The 24,952-nt window shown below is 42.3% G+C and overlaps 1 protein-coding gene across 11 annotated transcripts in view; it reads right to left on the minus strand.

Annotated features, from left to right (window-relative positions):
* Nucleotides 1-236: 236 nt before the first annotated feature.
* The window catches only part of shank3a (SH3 and multiple ankyrin repeat domains 3a), a 156,544-nt gene continuing 131,828 nt past the window's right edge, over nt 237-24,952 (minus strand). For 6 of the 11 annotated variants that reach the window (XM_046395045.1, XM_046395041.1, XM_046395040.1 and 3 more), the window contains 11 exons: nt 20,453-20,528; nt 17,990-18,072; nt 16,755-16,879; nt 16,203-16,338; nt 13,339-13,419; nt 13,139-13,162; nt 12,628-12,755; nt 12,301-12,406; nt 10,580-11,106; nt 8,369-10,464; nt 237-3,000 (listed from right to left, as the gene is read on the minus strand). In XM_046395045.1, coding sequence (XP_046251001.1) covers nt 2,430-3,000; nt 8,369-10,464; nt 10,580-11,106; nt 12,301-12,406; nt 12,628-12,755; nt 13,139-13,162; nt 13,339-13,419; nt 16,203-16,338; nt 16,755-16,879; nt 17,990-18,072; nt 20,453-20,528 — 3,953 coding nt within the window. In that variant the 3' untranslated portion in view covers nt 237-2,429. Of the gene's footprint in view, nt 3,001-4,254; nt 4,290-7,308; nt 7,356-8,368; nt 10,465-10,579; nt 11,107-12,300; nt 12,407-12,627; nt 12,756-13,138; nt 13,163-13,338; nt 13,420-16,202; nt 16,339-16,754; nt 16,880-17,989; nt 18,073-20,452; nt 20,529-24,952 lie in introns of all 11 variants that reach the window. The other 5 variants (XM_046395043.1, XM_046395044.1, XR_006843901.1 and 2 more) reach the window with 4 other exon arrangements.

Consider the following 24,952-nt stretch of genomic DNA (forward strand, 5'->3'; position numbering starts at 1 on the left):
TTTTTAAAAAAAGCAAATATTTGTAGTTTGTTCATTTTTTACAAGTGTAAGTAAGTTTAGAATGGACAGGTATTCATTTTTTTCTTTTTTTTTTCTGTCACTCTAAAATTCAAAACGAGTCAAAGATTTAAGTATCATGTTCCACGCGCTACAAAATCTACCCACAGTGTCCGAGGGTAACAAATCAACAAAGAAATAAAGAATAGAAAGCAATAAACACAAAATGTCCAAATGAGTCTGAGGACATACTTTTAACACTGGAGTCAGAAGTAAAATAAACAGTGAGGTCACAGTGAGGCAGTGAGTGCTATTCCTACAACCCAGATACAACCTTCTATTCACCAGCTACTTTTATAAACTAAAAAAGAAAAGACAGAAAAAAAGGAAAAGAAAGATGCACATAACTTCTCGCCAAGTGAAAGTGCCTCGGCGTACCGACTGGATGTTGCTGATAAACGGAGGTTTTTAGTGGTAATGGAAATTACCTCTGACCTCTATTATACAGAAGCTATGAATAAAATGCTTTTTGTTGCGTGAATAAAACTCACTGTTTCTCACTGCCAGCAGACGCTACTCATGAGTACAATTGTAGATTTTGTATTATTAAAGGAAATTCAGTTTCTTTTCTTTTCTTTTTTTTACAACCTGGGTCTTAATGTTAGAGTTCTGGCTGCCACCGTTAATGATAATACTTTACTCATTAAGTAAACCATAGAGATAGAGGGAAGCAGTGATGTTGCAAGACAGGTGGCCAGGTTGTAAAATACTGAATTTTCTTTAAGACCGTACAGAGGCTTTCCCATCCCCACAGCCTGATAAACTACACATATTTCCAGCAGTGGCATTAGACGGGCACATACTTTATGTACTACTTCATTTAAGCCCTTGTATGACAAGTTTTCGTTGGTTATACTCCAGGAAAAAGTCTGGTCGGAGAAGGATCAACAAGGGTCACAGGGATGGAAATTTTACTAGTCCTCTAGCATTTTACAGACTGTAGTGGTGTTAAATTGTCCTTACAGGTAAGAATTTAAATGAATAGCATTTGGAACAACAGCCAACAACCTCTCCATGCTAGTGCCCCAGACTTCCATCCCTGAGTGAGTAACAGGCAAAAGATGAAGAGCCCCTTTTACTAATTAGCTGTCTCATTACGTGGTCCTTAGTACTGTGTGTTATTGTAGATAAAGTAGAGTCAGAACCACGGCAGTGAGATCTGTAGCTGAAGCAGTAGGGATGGGGGTCAACTGGGGTCTCAGCCTCACATTATGGGATGCCCTTTAGTATGAAGGAAGACCGTAAGGAAATAAAAGCAGACAACAAACTCTCTGTCCACCACATGATGCAACTTGTCATGCTACGGTTCAAGAAAGGGTGACCATAAGGAAAGTTGTATATCTATGACAAAAATTTCATTTCCATATCTATATACTTTTTTTATTTCAAATATATATAGTATATATATATGTATATAATTGGTAGAAATGAGTAAACTATTGGTGGAATAAATTTCAAGATTTCTCTCTGCCTTCTATACTAAAAACCAAAAACAGGCGCAGATTAATTTATTATATTTCCTCTTTGCAACATTGTCTTTTCTTCTGAAAGCTATATTTAGATACATATATATCATATTATATAATACCTATATATAATATTCCCTTTGGAAAACCAAAAACTTGATTATGAAAAAAGCCACGAGTGTTGGTTAAACATTCTCCAAATATAATAGATAGCACAGTCTGGTCACCAAGGCGGAGGGTTTTCTCCTGTGGTTTACTTTGTGGAGCTCCACCTCTGGGCTCTAAAGTCTTCGGTTTAAAAACAACAGCAGGTATAGAGAAGAAACACCTTTTCAGAGCTGTGTCAGCACAATGTCCATAAGTCCTGTGTTCATCATTGTTGATCTCTGTATAAATATTTTGAAAGGCAACTGAGCTTTCTGTTTGGAAAGGAAAATTATTCCTCCTCCTCCTTTACTCAAACTGCTAAAGGCTTTCAGAGGCTTAATAGATGGAGGGATAGAGGTAGAGAGGAGAGGAGGGAATAGTGAGAGAGAAAGTGTGGGTGTTACGAAGGGAGCAACTGAAGCTTTCACAAATCAAATGTTTTAATTGGAGCTCATGCGATTCTCCTCGGCAAAGAAAGATCGGAGCCCATTTGGAGGTCCGATCTAATTCGCTGCAGGTAAGGAGGTGGGCAGACCCCTGAATGTATTAACTCCTCTTCAGTGCAGTGCCAAGTGCAGGGTAGTAATGTGAAATGGGAATGTGACATGTTGCAAAGGACCACAGGTAAACATCTGTGATGCCAAACATAAAAAGCAGCCAGAATAAAAGAGGAACAGTTCCTATCTTTTCTCTTTCATCAATTTTAGATCTTGCTCGTTCATCTTTCGATCCATCTGTTGCTGTGTCTCAGGGCAGGGGTCAGCTCTCTAGCAGCAGTTTTAGTGCTCGTTCAATGTTCATGCGGTGTCCAACTCTTGTCACTCCCAGCTCTGCAAAGTCATCCTTGGTTAGAGCTGGGAGATGAGAGCCTTCAATCTCATGTTCCTGAAACCCTGCTCTGTGCTCCCCCAGATTGATGCTCTCCAGCCAGTCTCCGACATCGTACTTATTCCAGAGGTGGAGGGGTTTCTGGTGGAAAGGCCGGAGGGCTAAAAGTGGTGACCCCAGCCCAGGGGAATGGGAAGGTGATGGGGATGGGGAGCGAGAGCGGGAACGGGCGCTGGAGCTCCTCATTACAAAGCGGACCTCTTTAGGCTCCTGGGGTAGGCTGAGGCTGGAGGATTTGAGGATGGTTTGCGGTGGTGTAGTCGGTGAGGTCGGTAGGCCGAAGCTTGAGAATCTCCCAAGAGGGTCACCCCGATCAGGAGAGCCTGAACCTGGGCTTGGGGTCCGTCGGGTGATGGGGTAACGGCTGCCAGGGCGGATGGTGTATGTGGTGCCATAACTTCTCTGAGAAATGGTGTGGAGCTCGCCTAGGCTGCTGAAAAGTCTGGTAGAGACAGAGACAGAGAGAGGGTTTCAGACATGTCAACAGAGGTGATGAAGATGAACAAAGTGAAAATAAAGAAGAAAAAGAGGCCAAGCTCTGGGTTACACAGAAGGTAGAAACCTCTAATTTCTTCTAACATTTAAGTTAGTGTAGGCTACAGATTAATGACTGTTAGACAGACCAAGCTTGTCTCACATCACAGCAACATCTAAGCAGCAAGCTGTACTCATTGGTTATGGCCAAATTATTATTTACATGGCTATTTTATTTGAGAATAAGATTTAAGAATATTTTTACCGTCACTCAACCTACACTCAGTTTGTCTGACCCTTACTGAAAATCTTTTCCTCTAATAAATTCACTCAAAAGAAGCTTCTTGTTCAGGTTGCTGTATGCTTCCCTAAAGTGGCAATTCTGACCCACAAAGGCTAATAACTGCGACAGACAACACACACACAGACATTTACCTATATGTATAGATAGCAGGCAGATCTACAGTGAGAATACAATCTCATTTTAGGTTTTCAGCCTCGCTTTGCACGCAACGTGTCAATTAGCTACGTGTCAAGACTTACATTATATGAAGAAAACATTTTAACATTTTTTAAAACATTTTTCATGTTTTAAACCACTTTCATAGGCCACACTGAGGCACACAAAGCATCATATTGTTGGACCAACTTAAATCTTATTTACCTCTGAAGTGTAACTAACTCTTAATGCAATGTATTAAGTAAGTCCATCAATCTCAGTGATAATCCAACTGAGTCAAGAACAGTCACTCCAGTTGCCAGTTTACAAAACTGTTGGTTCATCTTTCTTTTAAATCTGACCCTCTTTCAAAAAAATAAAAGGTGCATACATTTTTGAAACTATCTAAAAGTATCCGCTAAGCTGTTAGCATACTGCTGACATAATGGAGTAGGAGATGGTCAGAGAGGAGAAGAGGGATGGATAAGAGATTAAGACGAGCATGAGAGTTTTGTCTATCTTGGCAGGGAGAAGCAGAAAGGAGAGGCCTAAACATTGTCAGAGTGCAGTGGAGCCTGTTTTATTCATGCATTTAAGTGGGTGTCCTATGAACAGGTGTGGCACATGTTTTGCCTCAACTGCATGTGTTTAAAAAATTGATGGGGGTGAGATTAGGACTAAAAAGTGTTATGGAAACAATGGTAGATTGGCAGTGCACTGGCTGATAAAATGATCAGAGTACAGGGAGCCGACAGACATGAGATGAGCTCCATGCGCACTTACACAGTCGTCCTGCCCTCCTGGGCGCACAGTCAGTTCTAGACCAATCAGATCAGAGCAGCAGGGCGGAGCATGCAAGGTGAGCAGAGAGAGAGAGAGAGAGAGAGAGCAATGGGAGAGAATGTTAGCATCACTCCATGAGACGCAGCCTGCCAACCAGACTTGTAGTCTGCTTCAGCCAACTCTGCTGTCTTTGACATGCCTTACGTATGTGTGCAAGTGTGTGTCCGTCACTGTATGAGTGTGGTTCTGAGCACGTGCGAGCACACGTGTGTATCTGTCTGCGTGTGTGTACTTGTGATGATGTAATTGATGTAGGAGCATGACAAAGGCAGTAGAGTAGGCTTCAGCACAAGGTCTGGCCAGTGGGCTACATGAGAGAGAAATGAGCACACTATTCACATATCAAACACTGCACAAACAAAGAAAAACAAACAACAAAGAAATGAACAAATAAAAAGGCAGGCACATGTCCCTTGACTTTTGCGGATGCTTTGGTATTTGCTTATTTTCAAATGATGCAGACTAAAAGAACTATTTTTTGGTTGAAAAACACCCATTTGTGCATGTTTTGTGCACACAGCTGTTCATTTACATTTTCATGCGCTGCACTGTATGTAAGGAGTATGTTTATCTTATCAAGACATACATATTGCAAAATGTTCTGCTGTGTTTTAGCATGGTTTAAGAAACTAACAGTGCCCAATAAGCAAGACAGTCAGGGACCATGGCCATCTTTAACTCAATCACTGAAAAACAAAATAATGTTACGCAAATTACATAGACAGAGAAAAACAGAAAATCAAAAAGCACAACTGAAATAAAATGAGAACCACAGGTTTCTAAATCATCCAAAGCTATGATACACAGCATATGAACGAAGTGAATACAAAAGACACAAAATACAGCAGCATGTGTGCTTTTTGAAGGGGGTTTAAAATGGGGTACACAGTGGATGGTGGGTAAGTGATGGAGTAACATTACAGTTAAGGGTGCTGGGATGCCTATACTATATGAGAAATGCTCAAGTATGTGAGGAGAAACAAGAGCAGAGGCAGACAGAGAGAGAGAGATAATGGTGTGCATCATCATCTTTGTCTCAGCTGAGGGCAATCAGCTGTCAGGATGGATATGGTGGGAAGACTTTGATTGCATAATTTCAAGAAAGGGATTAGCCCAATCAGGTGTGACTGTTACAAACATATGTTGCAGCTGATATCATGGTCACCTTGTCCATCGAGGTAGTATGATTTTGTTGAGGGTACAGCTCAATGAGTGATGGCTGATTTTGGCTCAATGTCACATGGTGACTTAATATTTCATTTTTGGACATCCAGACAAAGCATCGTCTGGAGCAGCAGGAATAAATGGGCTTTTTAACCCAAACTATCTGGTAACAGATTATTGTAACGGCACTGCTGGTAAGAGGATGGGACTGCAAAAACATGCTTATGACGCTTTACAATACAGAAAAGTTTATGCTTACACAATTCCTGCATCCAAGATGTCCAGAGGCAACAACATGAAGTAGCAGCAGACTTCTGTTGACACCAAACTACACTGTCACTCCCATGCAGAGGACAATAATCATGGTTACAAAATTCTGCCAAGGGCCAACGTTAGTCTGCATGAAAAACTAGCAGCCCTATGCTGATCAGCTCTAGAAAGACTTCCTCTTTTTGGACAGCTGGATGAAAGCACTTTGGTTTCAGTTGTGTGGATTCGAGTCAATTCCAACATCTTCTTAATCTTACAAATTCTCTTCATATCTTTTTGCTCCTCTTAATCAGCACTTTTTGTACAGCGAACATGAAAGACGCCCACCCCATTCACATGAACAGAAATGAGGACGAGATGAGACTAAAGGAGTGGAGCGAGGCTTTAAAAATCAGCTACATCTGAAGAGTGCCAAACAACCCCTGAGCTTTTTGAAAGCTTCATCCTGAGATCCACACTGATAAACTACTGTACATGAACAACTCTCTTGGGCACCAAATTCATATTAACCAGTTAAGTATTGTTAGTTTCATGGCTGAGTAAAACTACAATGGACAACAAAAAAGGACAACAGGGCTTAGGAAGGTTATTGTTCCCCTGAGGACAAATTCTAAATCAATACCTGAGTAGATTAAAAGGGAAGATTCCACCATTTCTGTCACAGTTACTCCACATGGCACCTCAGAATGTCAGGACTTTCTCTCATCACTAACATGGCTATTAATGCCAAGATCAGGAGGGAATGGTTTTAACGTGACACACCATTATAGTTCATTCATGTTCAAATACATCTGAAAATACATCCTGAAATCTTTGAGGTTATCACTGATATTACTGAAGGATGGGGGCAGGTGATAAGACAGAAACTATGGTTTCTGGTCTTATCAATTTATATCAGCGATGGATGCAAAGAGCTGTGGATATACGGATGTATTATGTAATATTTGAACAAGGATGTTGGGAAAAGCTCAAGGAAAAGCTGGAAGGGTATCTACTAGCAGGGTCATACATTTGAATCCGACAGGGAGAGTGTGTGTGAGATGAGAGGCTTTAACGACTGCATGCCTCCAAGCCCAGTTACCTTGTTTGCACCAACAGATGCAGACAGACACCTGATCTGCTACACCGAAACACACACACACCCACGCACACAGATGTACACAGACACACACAAACTGTGTAACACCAACTAACTGACAAGTACGGTCTACTGTATGTACTTGACAACACAGGAGGCCAAGGAGTCCAGCTGTAACTATGGAAACAAGGAGCACTTTAGACCCAGAACCAGAGCCGATCAATCGTAGTACTACTGTGTGTCTCTAAAACCTATATTTTTCTTGAAGACATGTTACTATAGCGGTCTACTACATTCTTTTTTAAATTAGTTTTACTCTGCTGTGAACTCTCTGCAAAGAAATCTGGTGATGCAAACAAGGTATCAAATAATATTTAAAAGGAAATATATGAAACAAAATGTACAAAAGGGTTATTCTCTTTAAATGGGATTAGTTGAGAGGATTATTAGGAAAAGATGTGCATATTTAGAAAAAAGTTTACCCTAGGGGCTATAACCTTAAGGTTTACTCTCTTCGGTGTCCTCACATCTGCAGAAATATAAAGGACTTCATTGTAGTTTCAAGTTTGGTGTGAAAAAGAAACCCACAGATAACAGACAAAAACACAGCAGTGCTTTAGATAAACTGGTGTCCATGTGTGAGAAGCAAGTCTGTCTGTCTGCCTCTTTTCTGCACTGATGTTGTAACATGCTGCATGACCAATAAAACAGATTAGCACATATTAACAATAGTGTCACATTAACATTGTCATGGCAGTTGTGCCGAGTAACACTGGTGACCTCTGATCTCATTATCTCTTACCATCAGAGTGGACTGGCTTAAATATAGAAACATTTGCATATTTTGAATATGAGTAAAACCTGTAACATAATTTACAAAAATAAAACTTAAAAGCACTATCTTTGACTCTGTCAGTAGGTGTCCCTTTTTCCTGAGTAATTATATATAAAATATTTTTTTCAGATTCAGATTCCTTTATTTGTCATTTTTATGTACCACATAAAAATGAAATTGTGTTTCACACATCCACCACTTTGTAATTCAGTGCAAGATAGACTACAAAATACAAAGTAATTAACTAATAAATAAGAGCACTAGTAAATAAACTAAAATTACGCTAAAACAAAATAAGTTAAATAGTCTTAATAGCTATCCTTGCAAAGGCTACTATTGCTTTTCAATAATAAGTTAAAGTCTCTGTGTTTACAATCTTTCCAGTGGGTTTGTTCTTGTAAAAACCAATAGGGATTATCCATTGTAGAAATAAAAATTATTTAAATAAAAAGTAATAAAAAAATTATGCTAAACAAGCGGAAATAATTACATTTACTGTCTGACAAGCAGGCCTATGCTATTTTAATCATTTTAAGCCCCTTCTCTCTGAAGCTGAGCACTAGAATTGCTTCAGTTTGTTAACTCTGATATTTCATATGAGTAAAAGATATATAAATACATGAAACTTGAAATAATAACTCTTTACTGTAACCATTTGTTCTGTTTTAATACAGTTTTGAAGTACATGTTATTAGCTTTACTCTTACCTGGCACCTGCCACAGGTGACTTCCTGCCAGGGTCAAGTGACGCTCCAAGTGGTTCCTCTCCCAGTGACCTTGTGTCTTTATTTAGCTGCTGCAGTCGGGAACTGAGCTCCCCCATAACAGATGGTTTTGTTCCCTCATCTGCACCCAGACCCAGTCCCAGCCCACCAAGATTGCCCAAACTCCCAATACCTAGCCCCACCCCTGGACCACGAGGCTCCACTGGGTCCCCCCACAGCTTGGACCTCCGCTGGAAGAGGTAGCGTGGCTTGGTGGGGGCTAGTCCAGTCACTGATGCTGAACCCCCTGAGGGGAGCCCAGCACCCCCAGCTGCAGCTGCAGCAAGGGCAGCAGCCTGTTGCTGTGATAGCAGCTCGCTGTCTGAGCTCTGCTTCAGCAGAGGGTCCCTGAAGGTGACAGGGCCTTTACTGCCTCCTATCTGGGACTTGAGTCGGGGCTTAGGAGGCACTGGCGGCTTGTCGAGCACAAAAGTCTGCCCGTCGGCATAGGAGGTGTGTGTGGTGTGTGTGTCGGCAGGCTCGCCGCTTTCTGAGGACAATGTGGACATGCTGGAAACCGTGGAGACGGTGCTGGTGGTCTCGAGATGGTGGTCTCGCTCTCTCTCGCTGGAGCTGCGCGTGTCAGCCTCCTCCACACCTGAGTCAGCTGCAGAGCCAGACTCTCCCACTGGTGGCGGCTCCAGAGGATCAGAGGGTTTCCCTGAGACAGCTGCTGCACTGGGTGGTGGCGGGGGCTGGGGAGGCTGAGGCTGCGTGGGTGTCACAATTGGGGTTGTTGGTGTTGAGGGAGTGTGGGGTGTTGGTGTTGTAGGGGTGGTGGGAGAGGAGGCAGGTTTTGTTGGGGACACTGGTGTCCCCTGTGCCTGTGTGAGCAGCCCATTAGCAAACTCATCTGGTGGTGGAACAACTCCAATCTTACGTAGCTCCTCTCTTGTTTCCTCATCACTGGAGGACAACATTGCAGGGGGCAGAGTCACTGTGTATGGATCCACATCCTCCTCTGAGCTTCCCTGAGCCAGACTCTTCTCTTGGGCTGGACTGGCAGGACGCTGAGTTTGAGGCTGGGCCTGAGGCTGGGAGACCGTGGGGCTGGGGGATTTAGCTCGTGGACTTGGAGGTTTACTGGGCTCTATGGACTTTGGAGCAGGTGCCTGTTCTACTTCATCACCCATCCCAACAGCTTGGCCATTACTGGTGGCATGGACCATGATTAGCCCTGCTGTTTTCTGCTGTGACGTATCCATAATACTGATCAACATAGTCTTTTTATCCTCTAGTCTCTTCTCCTCCTTTCTCTCCTCTACTTTGGCCTCCATCTCCTGCCGGAATGATACCGGTGATGTGACCCACTGTGGTTTGGTGGGCTGGGGAACTAAAATTGATGCTAGGGATGATCCAATTCCATGCCCTGCTGCCTTGGCACTTTTAGGCGAAAAAGGTGGAGCAGTGGGTGTCCCTTCCCCATGTGGAGACTCTTTGGTCTGTGGGTCAATAAATATTCCGCCCTGGCCTACCCGATCCTGTTTAGTCCTAGGCTCTGGGCTGCCAGTTGGGGACTGGCTCTGGGAGGTCAGCGCCCTCTCCCTTGCGGCCAGCGCAAGAGCCAGTGGAGAGTTGGGGTCCAAGGGCTTTCCTGTGAGTGGATGGATAAAGGTGGTCCCACTGGGTGAGGGGGTCAGGGCCAAGGCAGGGGGAGGAAGCTGTCCCAACTCTCGGGTGAGCATCCGTTCATCGATGGAGTGAGACTGAGTCAGAGAAGGGGCATCCGTACTGGTGGCAGATGCCCCCTCCATGGTCCCAACAGAAAGGAAGACAGTGGATTTCCTCCGTTCCTCTAGTCGACGCTCACGATCTTTCACTGCTCCAGCAATTGCAGCGGCAAAGGGGCCTTTACCCTGAAGCATCATATCTCCCTGGGCACGCATATGCTCTCGCTCAGCCATCAGCTGCTGCTGGTAATAGTCTGCACGGCTGGTGTGTGTGTGCCCATGGGTATGTGGGTGTCGTCCTGAGGGTGAGCTCTCTCGGGAGTGGGCAGCAGCTAAGGCTAAACTAGCTTTTTCTTGTGCATCTTCCACCTGCAGCAACACAAAAAAAATAATAAACTCGAAGTCTTTTGTAAAAAAAAAAAAAAAAAAAAGAAAAAAGAAAAAAGAAAAGTTTAAAAAAATCCATCACCAACATGCAACTTACCTGTAGCTGTTTCACCAGGGGACTTTTCTTTCTCTGGGGCTTGGTGGGTGTGTATAGTCCAATGCTAAACTGCCCCACATTAGCATAAGGGTTGTCTATAACCCTACCCTTTCTTTTGATTCGCTCAGGTGGAGTAGCAGCAGAAGGACGGGGAATTTCTGTAGGTTCCACAGGTAGATGGGAAGAGTCCTGCAGGATGATCATGGACCGGGCTTTCTTCTGTCTCTCAATATGTGTGGCCTGTCGCTGAGCAGCCTCGTAAGGCAGGTCCAAGGAGGAAGGCTTGAAGCTGGAGCGTCCTCCGGGCTCATGGCCCTGACTGTGGGCTCTAGATGGGGGAGGAGGGGGGCAGAAAGCTGGGGGAGGACCGGTATCTAGATAGTAGGGAGGAGGAGGAGGTGCCATTTGGGGAGGTGGAGGGATCGGATGGGGCTGTGAGTGGTCTCGGAGGCTGTCTGTCATAGAGGAACTGCGGGGAAATCTGTGCTCGCCTGCTAGGGCAGACAGCCGATCCTCTTCAGTGGCACCTGATTAGCATGGGGAGAGCACAGATCATCTGATGATGGGAAGTAAGCTCATGAAGAAACATTTTATACTCGGCAGATTCATGAAAAATAGACTGCTATGTATCACCAACTGGCCAACCTGTATGCATTTTGTGTAGCAGGTAAGTAACAGCAAGAGACATTGATGTGTAGTCTGCCAAAAAGCAAAAGGAGAAAATTTTGACCCAATCACAAAACTGAATTTGCTTTTACTCAAAAATCAAGGGGGGGGGGGGTAATTAATGATCATGATTGATAAACATGTAATGTCTTTTCAAGAGAGGGCAACATTTTTGATTTGAACTCTCTCATTTCCCCTTTTCACTATGGAGAAGGAGACTTATTTTAACTCCTCTGCAAAGGTAAACAGGCTGGATTAGATGTGCAGAGTTGAAATTATTAAATTAATGCAGACCTGTCAACCTTGTGAAAATATGTTGTTAATAATGCACAATTTATCATTTAAGTGGTGAAGTAGTTGAATGATATTGTCTGTGGGTCACAGATTGTTAATCATATTAATTAATTATTATAATTAATTATTATTGTAGTCAAACCTGTCACTGTAATGAAAAGAGCAGATAATGGCAGGATATGATATGTTCATCTGATGTTCAGCTGATTAATTTGTTTAATGATTATTTAAAATAGAAATCCTTAACAGAAGCTTAATTGATTGAAAGTTCTTACATTACAATTAAGTTGTTTTTACATGACACAACAATTGTTTTCTTCATAAAATTTAAATGTTGAATAATTTGATGATGTGGTGGAGAGTGGGGAAAGCAAAGTGGTGCAAAAGCACATGAACTACACATGAAATCTACACCCAACTGTAGATCTGTTACCTCAAACAGTTAATAATTTATCAGGTGATATCTAACATGAAAAGTCTTGGCTTATATAACAATTAATACAGCTGTCATTTCATGAGTTTGCTTGGAGACATAAAGGGGAAATAATTTCTGGTCAACAGGATCTTTAAATTTGTTTGATGAGCTTCAGCCTCAGGATTTCTCAGCTGTTTTGATGCTATCCTTTGTGAGTGTAGTGATGCAATTTATGAACAAAGAATGACGTTTCCTTATCTTATACTCTCTACATGTCAATATATTACCTATAAGCATACTGTCATTCACCTGATTTGAATATGTACAGGATGGGTGATTGTTTTACCAAAAGACTTGGTCCTGGACATCCCCTTTGGTAGTGGTATGTGACCTCTCTCAACGCCCGGGTGAAGACCCCCATGTAGAGTCATCCCTTGTCTCTCAAACAGTGACTGCAGCACAAGAAAACCAAAAACGTTTAATGCCTCCAAAACTTCAGCAAAAAACCCTGAGAAAACTGCCCCCTTCACTGTAGTGCATGCATATATGTGTGCGTTGTTGTGTAATGCCGTGTAGCCCAGGTGCTTTTGAGTATCTGCATGTCAGGCTGAGTTTGACTATATGGCAGCATAGTATGCTGCCTGCCAGGGTGCGGTGTGGAGGGTGCACTCACGCTGATCTCTGCTGGTGTTATTCTCCTGCTGGTGGGGCGTTGTTTGACTGTGGCTGCTCTATAATCTGCCTCCGAGGGCTGAGAGCGCAATATAGACTCCTGGGATGCCAACATCTCATCTAGTCTCTCTGTTGAGAAGAAAATGAGCCAGAACTAAATACTGAGACATAAGATGAGGCAAACATCTTGCCATGATTTCAATGCATTGCAAACACGAAAGAGAATACAAACTGTGATTAAAAAGGCATCTCCAAAATGTAGCTATAATCTACAATGTGAGGCTATGTTTTCATGTATTTCATTTTCATTTTTCATGTGTGTTCACTGTGTTTCCTTGATGAGAACATTAAAGGTTGAAAGAGACAGGGAGACAAAAAGTGCAAAAACAGAGTCCAAATATTTCAAGTGTTCTGCTCCTCTGATCTAAATCCAAAATGCTTAAATTGATAAAGCAGTGTTAATTTATCTTAATGACATTCAGGGAGGTGTCAGTTTCTTGCCTCAGACTCACCTCCTCTTCTCCTCCGAGCAGAAGCTTGGTGGGAAAAAGATTGTGTCAGCAGAGGAGGGAAAATGACAAGAACAAGCCAACAGAAGTGACTACTCTAAAAGTTACCAAACACACCAAGTTTGATTGAAAAGGGGAAAGCAGAAATGCGACAGGAAAGGGAAAAGAGTTTGTAGTTTGCATGCCAGCTCTCTGGCACTCACCCAGTTCTTCCAGCTCTGCGGTCATGGACTTAGAGCGCAGTGTGAGGGTGGTACTGGGAGCTCTTTTGGGTGGCGGTGGAGCTGTGGAGAAAAGGCATGGTGTTGAGGATGAAGTTGAGGGGGCTGAAAATCCTTTGGCTTTGCGGCTCAAAGCCTTCCTGGCATCCCCCAGACGCCCAGTCCATCCCGTCTTCACGGCTTTGATTTGGTCAAATTCAGATGAAGCGGACGCCTCACACTTAGTCAGGACCTTGTTCAGGCTACGGTTGGAGCTCAACTTCTTCATGTTTTATTCTCTGTTGGTCCAATGCCTTGTGTATTTGTCAGTTTGTCTCCAAAACCTTCAATTTTTTAGTCTTCGTGCTGCAAGACTTGCTCTCTGCTGAGGAGCCCAGTATAGCTCAGCCCTCTCTGTATCATCTCTACCTCTCTGAATCTTCCCATTACACACCGACCAACAGAATTTGTCTACCACAATAGACAGAATGAGTATAATGAGCATGACAAAGAGAGGGAGAAAGTCCTCCATTTTCCTTTTAATATGCTGTCTGTCTGGAATTTAGCAGGTGTTCATCAGACAGAAATGCACAGACACATTGGCTTACATACACATGCGTATCCTCCCACATGCGGGACCACATGCAGATACACAGACAAAACTCCCTAAGGGAGCACATAATGACATGTGGGCTGACAGACGAAGAGATGACAGTAAATTCAACAGCTAAGGAATATGATGCGCTGCACACTTTATACCCCAAAGCCCATGGGAGCCTCCCAATCCTACTATACACACAAGACAACTGAGCTGGTATCATCCCACTCAAAGCAAACGTTAGCTTCAAATGCAAACTATAGAGTTACAAGTCTCAGTCAGGTTACAATAAACACTGTAATTAACCAAATCAAAAATAATGTGGTTATGTATTCAAGTTATGTTAAGTCTGCAGTAACAACAAAATTCAATGCAGTCGAAGAAAGATCACAAAGCCATGCACATCAGCAGTCCCTACATGCTATAACACATTCAAGTTTTCTAACAATACCCCGCAATACAACTGGATCAGTCTTTCTGAGATCGACCAGTTAATGCTCAATGCACCACTGTAGAGCCATAGATCTCTAAATCCCACAGATGCCCTAGTGCCTTACTAGAGCCTAACCATCCTGCTGTCATTAGCGGTCGCAGATCTAGTGTACATACGCCATCCTGGGTACAGTCCATATCAAACATCTTCAGTTCCTCACCAGTCTGCACATTCTGGTACAGTAGCAGGGAGAAGAAGAGATGGAGGAGGATGGAAAAGAGAGAGGAACAGAGACAGAGTCAGAGAGAGAGAGAGAGAGAGACAGAGAGAGAGAGATGCTTTTGCTGTAATGTAATGCTTAATTCAAACATGCAGTGTAGTCACCATGGCAACGGTGGCAGTAGTGAGGCCCTGCATGGTGCAGAGAACGTGTGTTTTGGATGTCTGTTGGCTTGCAAATCTCTGTGTTTGAGTGTGTTTGTGAGCATGCATCTGTGCATTTGTGAAAGCTGCGGCACAAGACGCAGAGCAAGTCCCCCTGGAGGAGCAGTGCGACAGGAGAGGGAGACAAGACATTTAGGAGAAGCTTAAAACTGGAGTATAGAATCTTATTCTCCTCACTGAACACATCCCATCTTGTCTAGAGCTGTTTGGACTGTCCACCCATCTTTCCTTCAATTCACAACTGGTGTCTTTTCAGTCTATCGCAAACCTTCAACCACCTACCGAATATCTGTGGTCTCAGCAGCTTGGACACAAGCAGTGAAAAACAAACTTTAATGGAGGGGACAAGAAAATAACTAAGGTCAAGGCACTCAAAAATAAAAATTATGCCTACGTATTTATCATGCATCTACCACAATGGTGCTACATTGCACAAAAGTTTTAAAATACTCAAACCAGGTCAAGGAAAAGTATGAGGTTAAAGGTATAGGTTGACATTTTGGGAAAGGATCTTATTCACTTTCTTGACATTTAGAGGAGACATCAGTGCCACTTTCATATCTGTCGATTAAATATGAGGCGACAGTCTGCAGCCATTTAGCTTAGCATAAAGGCAGAGGGATACAGCTCACCTGACTCTGAGATAACAAAATCTATCTAACAGCACCTCAAAAGCTCATTAACACATTTTACTTTGTTTAATCAGTGCAAAAACCTAAGCATCAAAGTGAGAATTCTCCTTTCTTACAGGGGCTTATGTGGCAGACTATTTCTTGGTCCAAAAAGGTTCTATGTTGACCTTCAGTTCTACGTTAAGTGTTATTTTTTTTTTTTTGCTAAATTGTAGATGCTACCACTAGTCACATCAAATGAAGATTAAACTTTAAATTACTAATGAAGAACAGATATAAAAACAGTGGTGTGAGGGAAAGAGAGAAAGAAAGAGAAAAGAGAAAGGGAGGTAAGAGACCATCAGGCCCAGAGTAGCAGGATTTAGACAGTTCTCTTCCAATAAAACTAGGTCAAACCCATTTATCACTGTCTCTGCATCTCAATAATGTCAAAGGAGGTACACACACACACACAAACACACACACCCACACACACAGTCCTGAGGTCATAGTGCCAGGACTGTGTGGGAGCTGAGTAATGGCGAGCTGTGGTTGACATGGAAACCACATGAATCTACAGCAGGGAAACATGGTAGAAATCACCTTGACAATGGAAACACACACATCTTCTCCAGTCTTCTGTACATAAATCCAACTTACATTACATACAGTTCCAAAATTCATTAGCAATCTGTGAGAAAGTACATGTGCCATGTTAACACAGTATACTTTTAATGAAGGGATGGCACAGAGGAGCTCACCCCATCCAAGTGGTCTTTACCTTTCTTGCGAACGACCTCCTCAGATTCAGGTTTGCGTGTGACTGACACCACCTTCATCAGCAGCCTGTTGCCCCCTTGCCGGATCAAGGACACCACCTGCTTATGGCCCACTTTCACCACATTCACCCCGTTGACCTGAGAGAAAACACATACAAAGACAGAAGAGACATGTCGAAGTGTAACCTTGAGTTGTTCACTATGCTGCTGACAACAGAGTACCAAATTATTCAAATTCTGGCCAAACAGAATGGAATATTCATGTCGATTCATGTCATGTCACGTCTCTCTTTAGCAGCATCACATTCAAAAATTTCTCTTAATATACCTTCATATCTAATATATGAAGGTATATTCAGAGATACCTTCATATATTGTGAATATTTACAAATTTCTAATGACCCCCTTCACAGGGAAAGGAAAAATGTGTCTTATCTGCTAAAGCACCAAGACTGTACAGAATCCTGTGACTGTTAGTTGTCCATCAACAGTGTGTTCAGTAATGAGACAGATACGGATGAAGAAGAAGCAAGTGAAATGCTCTCTTTAATTACCTCAATGAGGAAATCTCCTGTCCTCAGACCAGCCCTCCAGGCCACTCCCTCCACGTCCACAGACTCCAGGTACTGAAGAGCAGGGAATGCTGGGGTGGGGGTAAACTCCTCAATGGGTGTCTCAGCTAAGAAGACACACACAGGGAAAACCCGCCCAAAATAGCTAAGTGAAATCTATGCCCAAGAAATTCAGCATCTCAAACAGAAAATGTGGCAAAAAATGTTGGCCTCTTTTAAATATACTCTATTTTAATTTCCTTGTAGGCATTGATACATTTTTCAAAATTTCTCTTTTAGTGAAACTAAAAGGTTTAATTTAATTAATAAATAAGGAACACACACTTACACACACACACACACAGAGAGAGAGAGAGAGAGAGAGAGAGAGAGAGAGAGAGAGAGAAAGAGCATGTACGCTTTCTTAAGTGAGTGCGCTCCATACAAACTTCATTTAATATTGGAAAGAATCCAGTTAAATCATGACACATGACACTTCTCAAAGAACCACTCAGTGAACTGCAGCGTGTGTGTGTGTGTGTGTGTGTGTATGACTTTAAGGGCATTGGGGGGCAAAAGACAAAGTGAGTAAAAGAGAGAGGGGTGGGCCAAGATCTGTGGTAGTGAGTGATGGAGCAGTAAAGCACATTCAGACTCCCGGCAAGGTGCCTGAGAGGGGTTGCCATGGTAACCAGCCTGTACAGGGAGAGCTGGCACGTGCACGAGTAAAATGAATTTGAAGCGACGGAGATGAGTGGAGAGGAGATTTCATTTGAGAATGCAGAAGGTATTAAAAAAAATATTTTGAGAGGATCGGAGGCAAAAAGGATGGCAAAGGAGTTGGAGAAAAGCGAGGAGAAACTGAAGCAAGGACAGGGACAGGAAAGATGAGAGAAATAAGAGAGGAGGGGAGAGAGGAGTGTGTCTCTACTAAAGCTGAACGCCATGTGCGGGGAACAGATGGGACAGCTAGTCGACAGCTCAGCCAAGGATGACGCCACCAAAGGGACTACACACACACACACACACAAGCCTGAGTGCATCTGAGTATACAAGCTGAGTGTTGACCAAAGCTGCTTGTGTTGTTGACTCACACAGCAGCAACACAGACTCAGAGTCGTACTCCATGACTCAGATCAACAAACTACTTCTCACATCAAACCTCTCATACGTTATAAACAGGTGTGTAGTGAACGTAAATTTTTGTGTGCGTGTGTGTGTGAGTGGTTGTATCTCACCTTTGGCTCCCCGCAGGACAAAGCCAAACCCTTCATTTTCTTTCTTCTGTAAAACAGCATTTTTCTCCTCTATGATATAGTCACTGTGAAGGAGAGAGCAGAGGGAGAGCAGGTATGAATCCAACACCATCCTAACACACACACACACACACTATGTGAAAGAGAGGGAGGGCAGGAGAGTAAAAAGGGTCAGCGAGGGGTGGGGGGTGGGGGGGTGGTGTTGAGTGGGCGGAGATGGAGGCAAACTTGCCGCGCACGCGCACACACACACCCCTGCACTGTACTGTATTTCCTGTTAACCCATCAAGATAAAAGCCAAACAAGCATCCACAGCTTAGGATTCCCTAGGGTTACGAGAGAGACACACAGAGACAGAGAGAGAGTGTGGGAGAGAAAGACTACTCGTGACTGGAGTATCTTCGGGATAAAACCTAGGAGTGAATCAATCCTCTGTCTGATCCCTCAGATGAGACTGCAACTCAAGAGGCTGTGGAGGGTTTTTGTTATAGAAACTGACAGGGATGACTCAGATGCAATATTATCCACTGACTAATGAAAGAGGGAATGGGAGGCAAAACTAAGAGAGCGGTTCATCACTGCCTGATTTTCCTGAGTGCTGAGGGGTGGAAGCTTTCAGACGGTGTTAACCTGTGCTGCTCTGCTCAAACTTAAATGTGATGCATATGCGAGCCAAGACCAAAGCGGAGTTAGTAAGGCTGGGTAAGTTTTTAGCAGCAAAGCAAGTATCAACATGATGGTTGGATGTGTGTGCAAACAATATCCAGACCACCTATTCCTCTCATTCAAACTGGGAATGTTACAGACATGGTTTCAATCTAAACTTACAATGGTGTACATGAAGGGAGGGGATAAACTAAAAAAATTGAAACAAGTCTCATACACAACTGCAAAACAACATTTTTAAATGTAAAATAAAATAAAAGAAGTGCTACATCTTAAGTGTAGATGATTTTAACACAATATTTTTTTAGCTTAGACTTGATGTACACAAGCTTGTATATTCCCGTCTTTTCACACCACACTTTGACTGAGGGGCCTGTTGCTAATTTGCAGCCTGAACACCTCAACAAAAACCCAAGAGCCATAATTGTGATTTTCAGCATTATTAGTCATCCTACCTCACAGTCGAGGCAGAAGTGGAGGGCTAGTGTTCAGGTTGGTTGCAACTCAGTAGGTGGCTGCAGACCCTATTAGTTTAGTCACACTTCACTCGTTCAGACTTACCAAGGGAACACAGAGCCCCTGCTGCTGGAGTCAGGAGACCCGTAACAAACCTTTCTGCAGAAGGGAGGTCAAAGGTTTGGTTTCATAAAGAGCTATCTATCCACTTTTGCACCAATTATTATGCACAAAACACTGTGTTGGTTAGGCATCACTAAGATGCTCTTTTAGTCCAAACCCTTTTATCCACTATGCTTTCACCTCTACTGTATGCCTCAAAATGTTGCATTAATACAATATGATCTCTATCCCTTTACTGAATCTCTATCTCCCTACATAACCAAGTTAAAAAAAAAGACCTCTGATTTAAGACTTGTAATTTTAAATGGCAAATGTTTCCTCAAAATAAACACATTTTAAGAAAAATGTACAAGGTGACTCCATATGTTTATGTTCTACCTGGCTTTTTTGCTGCCATATGCAACTGGTATTTCATTCAACTAAACTACATTTGAATCAGAATACCTCATGTATGTAGACTAACAAAGACTAACGTGATACTAATTCTATAAACCTGTAGCTGAAAATAGAAGTGACATTTAATACAACTAAATAACAGAATGCAGGAACTGGACATTTTGTAAAAGGCTTAGAGAGAGGACGGGAACAATGCTTCTTTAGACCAGCACTGCTTCTCAAGCTGACGAACTGTGGCACTAAACCCACATCATAAACAACCTGCTACTTCACTCTCAGCTAATAAATCTGACTTTGAAAGGAGGAAGCACTTCCACTTTCGTCAAAATTGAAGTCATCTTGAGACAAGGACAGCAAAAGAAAACAAAAATTGTGGAGACTGAGAGTCAAAATGGAAATATTATTTGTGAAATAAAATATTTAACAGATTGAATAACAACATCCTGGCAGAATTGTCATAAATATATGAAGCACAAAACCACTCACACACATGCATTTGTATATGCTATGCACGTGTGTGTACAGTGTACAGTGCACAAACACCCACACAAACAGACAAAACAAGCTGCTATGCAAAGTTAGTCATGTGCATTTTACAACTGAGTGCACTGACAGCCTTATGCCTTTAGATGGCAGCAGCTCCACAGCTTTCCCGCAATTTCTCACATGGAACTTATTATCCCCATTTCAGGTAAGGAAGGAGTCTGTGATATGTCCAATAAGCTGTGTGTGTAGTAACTTGTACACTATCACACATGGCCTGCACACCGCGCTAGCATGATAGCTAAAAGAAAGAGGCTATACCTGTATGAGGTGAAGTTGTCGTAGGATCCCACAGTGTAGTGTCTGAACAGTCTCTTTGTGCGATCCTCCCGAGTCTCTGTAAAACACATTAAATGCATATAATCAGACAATTCAGTGCCTCAACGTTCAGCATTAATATTTCCTCATTTTATCCCAACATCAAGGACTGAAAACATCTCGAAAAGATAAAAAAAAGAATAAGAAAATGCACACGTTTTCACTTTGGGTTGAAATAGTGGACTGAAGTTTAGTCTTAGTCTTCAGTAGAGTAATTTAAATTTAAAAGAGGAGATTAAAAGTTTTGATCCCAGTTTTGATTTATCTATATCAAAATTTTACATACACAGAATGGTCAATGCTAATACCATCAAATTTTGACAAATTCATTGTCTGATTGGTGACTGATGATGATTTCATATTGAAGGCACTCTTGCAATTACCCAAATGTCATGCAAGGCTGAAATTCCTAGTGCACAGCAGAGTCTTGAGAGCAAGGTCAGCCACATTTGACAAAGAATGCTGTTCTTGCATCTTTTTGTCACAGAGGTGAGTAAATGAGCCAAACGTGGACATTTTAGAGGAATGCACTGCTTAAATATGATTTAGAAAGGACACTGTTTGATTTTTGGATTAGATTCAACTCTGCTAGGGACTTTTCTTTTCTTTTTTTATGAAACCATAAAGCTCCAAAAATGTCAAGATTGTTTCCACCGCAGCTCTTAGCATGTTGGTACAAAAATGTCAGCAAAAATGTAATTCATTCAGTACAGACAGGAATTAAGCTACCACAGAGAGGTAATTATCATTAAAGTAATTCATTTATTAGCGCCTACCAGACAATAATTATCGCATGGTAATTTTTTGTTTTTAAAACAGTAAAATAATTGCACACTTCTACCTTTAAAGTGTTTCTTTTAAACTGGGGAAATGCACTTGAATGGGAACCATGTTGAGCTCAGTTAATATAGTGTGTGTTTGTACACAATGTGTGTGTGGTTCCTGTCAGCATGTGGGTGGATTTATCCTGTGGGAGTGCTGATAGAGATTGATGCCCTATCCCCATCCCAATAATACACACTGCACCTCCACTAAACAGCAATCTGCTGACTTCACACCCCAAGACCCTTTCAGGCCACACAGAAACTCTTAATTGGACAAAGCTGTGAGACTGAGAGGCATCTGGATGGTGATGTGAGACACGGCATGAAGCCACAAGCCTGGCTTTTCTATCCTATCTATTAAAGTGAATACCTCAAGTTGTTTGAAATATACTATATGTACAAAAGTATTGGGACACAACTCTTTATTATTGAATTCAGGTGTGGTATGGGGCTGTTTTTCAGGGGTTGGGCTCAGCCCCTTTCAAATCTTAAAGCTTACCATATCATTTTGGACTACTACTACTATGCCAACTGTGTGGCAACAGTTTGGGGAAGGTCCTTTTCTGTTCCAGCATGACTGTGCCTCAGTGCACAAAGCAAAGTCCATAAAGACATGGTTGGATGAACCTGGTGTGGAAGAAGTTGACCGGCCTGAACTGAGCCCTGACTTCATCCCCATCAACCAAATTTAGGATGAACTGGAACGGAGACTGCAAAAAGTTCCACAGAAACACACAAAGTCCTTGTTGTAATGTTCAGGTGGCCCAATACTGTTGTCCATATAGTGTATCAAATATATGTGTGGGTGAGAAAGAAAGAGACACATCAAGAGCAACAAGACAAAGAAATCAAAGTAAATGAGCTGTGGTTGGCATCCTCAGATCCACTTTAGCTCATCCATCTGACTGTGAGTGTGTGAGTGACAGAAAGACAACTTCAAGCTCTGATAACTGCATCCACTGACACTTGTTGACACACCAGAAGGACAAAAAAAAAAAAGAAAAAGAAAACATTAAGGGGCCTTCTCCAAATTCTCTAGTCTATATTTAACTGTGAATCATCATCCTCTGCTCTTCCCCTCTCACCTTCCTTCTCAGTTTCTTCATCTGCCTTGCTCCTCTCTTCATCTTATTTGCCTGTGCTCTGGTCTGGTCTTCATTCTCCCGCTTGTCCGAAGCTCTCTGATTTTTATACATTCACGCATTTTGGCATGATTACAAATGAGTGGCTGTCCTCATCCCTCACCACACACTTACTAAAAGAAGGCTGCTTTAACGGAAGCTCCCTACAAGAAAAGGTTCTGCCTATTTGAAGAAAAGGCTGATCTCTTCCTAGAGCAAGTACTTCAGTAAATTGATCAATGAGTCACCTCCTTGTCACTAGCTTCCATGATATTTGAATTCATGGTTTTGCATGGTCTAGCTTTTGTCCTGTCTGACAGAAAATCAGTTCAGATGAGCAGACTATTTCAGGTAAATCCCTTCAATCACAGTTTAAGTTGTTCTGGTTAAACCAACTACTGCTAATGTGCACTGAAACTGACAGGAGGACAGGGTCTTAGCTGTTAGCAGTCGTGAACAGCAAGAATCCTGTGGTGTGAGAGCTAACAACTAACAGTGTAAATTTACTGCGGAGCTAAACATGCAGCAGAACGGAGGGTTTTCTGTTCACGGTTTCTGTATTACAGTGAACTACAGTTTACTGCGAGAACACAACAGGTTTATGATAAATAAATGCTTAAGTACACCAGCTGAGTACATTTTGGAGGTAAAACATATTTTGAGTTTAAAGTTACAGACAATTTACAGCAGTGTACATTTTATCAAACTTCTGTCAGGTTTTGGGGTACAAAGAACTGAGAAAGACTGAGCCCTCTCATTCCCTGAACTGGGTTTATAGGTGTGTTCCCTCCCATCAGACTATATTTCTTTAGTTTTCTATGATGCCAAAAGGAAGCCCAGTGAATTACAATTATTATTTTATTATTATTATTATTATTATTATTACAATCTGGATGACTAAGATGACTAAACACATGCATAAATGCAAACTGAAACAGAAAATTAGGTAAGACACTTCCTCAAAAAGCATGAAAGCAATTTAAATTGTAGATTAATCAAGGGTGTGCAAAGGATAACGAACATGGCGTGTAATTAAGAATGAAGCTGAGTGGGTGTTTTATATGAGGTTATCGGTTAACAGAGGAGATGGGGGGTGGAGGGGGTGATGGGCTGGGTTGTTGTTTTGTTTTGTTTTTGGGTTAGAAGGTTAGTCTGTGTCTGGTCTTGTGAGGAAAGACGTGGCATTTTGTTAATACTGATTGTCAAAGGGAAATAGGAATGAAAAATAAGATGATATTTGGGGAGAAAGTTATAGATGAGTCAGCAGGTCTTCTCATGCTGATTCATTCTAACACATCATCAAATTGCCCTGATGTCAAGAAAAGAAAATCAGCATAGATCATTACATAACTTGGCAATTTGGTGAATGTGAAGACGCGTCTGAGTGGTATCCGCACTTGTCTATGTACAGTAAGCATGTGTGCATATGTGACCATCACGTGATACCAGATACAGTGTAAGAGTTTGAAATGCAGCTCATTCTATTTCGTACAGTCCAGGAGCATCTAAAGGCAGGGCCTTCATAGCACAGATAATCAGGTGTAAGTAAAGGCTGTTGTTTAAATGAATGCAAAAATGGAGACATCTTCCAATCAGCACCAGAGCTACAACATCCGTGCTGTCACACAGGGGAGATAAGTGTACTGAGATTTTACAGAAGAAAGAAAATCATGAACTTGCTTTGACACAGGACGGGACCTGTCCTGGTCACTGCACATCAACAGGACTGTTAAGAAGGCCAGGCAACATCTGTTCCACCTCAGAGACTTCAGGCTCCCCCTCAAGGTGCTCAGGAACTTTTACACCTGCACCACTGAGAGCGTCACCACATGGATGGGCAGCTGCACAAAGCAGGACCTCTCGGCCCTTAGGAGGGTAGTCTGCTCAGCTGAGCGGACAATCAGAACAACTCTACCCGACCTGCAGGACATTTACATCAAACGATGCAGGTCATGAGCTGAGAAGATCCTCAGGCAGCCCCATCACCCTAGACACTCACTCCTCTCCCTGTTGCCATCAGGCAGTCAGTTCCACTGCCTGAGAACCAACACTGAGAGGATGAGGAAAAGCTTCTTCCTCCAGGCCATCCGTCTGCTCAACAGTGAGCGTTAATCTGGACAACCCCACTCCCACCTGCACTAGATGTAAATACTGTACATGTAAATACTGCACACATTCACATTTTTAATTTTTTTATTTTTATAAGGTTTCTATTCTATAATATTTAATTTTACTCTTTCTATTTTACCTCCCTATTTTTTGGTAGCAGGGACAAAAAGAATTTCACTGCTTGTTGTACCGTGTATGATTGTGTATGTGACAAATAAACCTATCTTGTCTCTTGTATCTTGTAAACCATTTGTTTTACAGTCAGCAAGCTTATTGAAATGATTTCAGTACTGTGTCACAAATGGCATTGATTGACTTTAGACGTGCTGTTACTATTTGGAGACATAACCAATGGCGAGATAAAACATTCAGTCCCTGCTTGCTTTACT

Source organism: Scatophagus argus, chromosome 7 (genome assembly GCF_020382885.2).
Source record: "Scatophagus argus isolate fScaArg1 chromosome 7, fScaArg1.pri, whole genome shotgun sequence".
In the NCBI taxonomy this organism is placed as follows: Eukaryota; Metazoa; Chordata; class Actinopteri; family Scatophagidae; genus Scatophagus; species Scatophagus argus.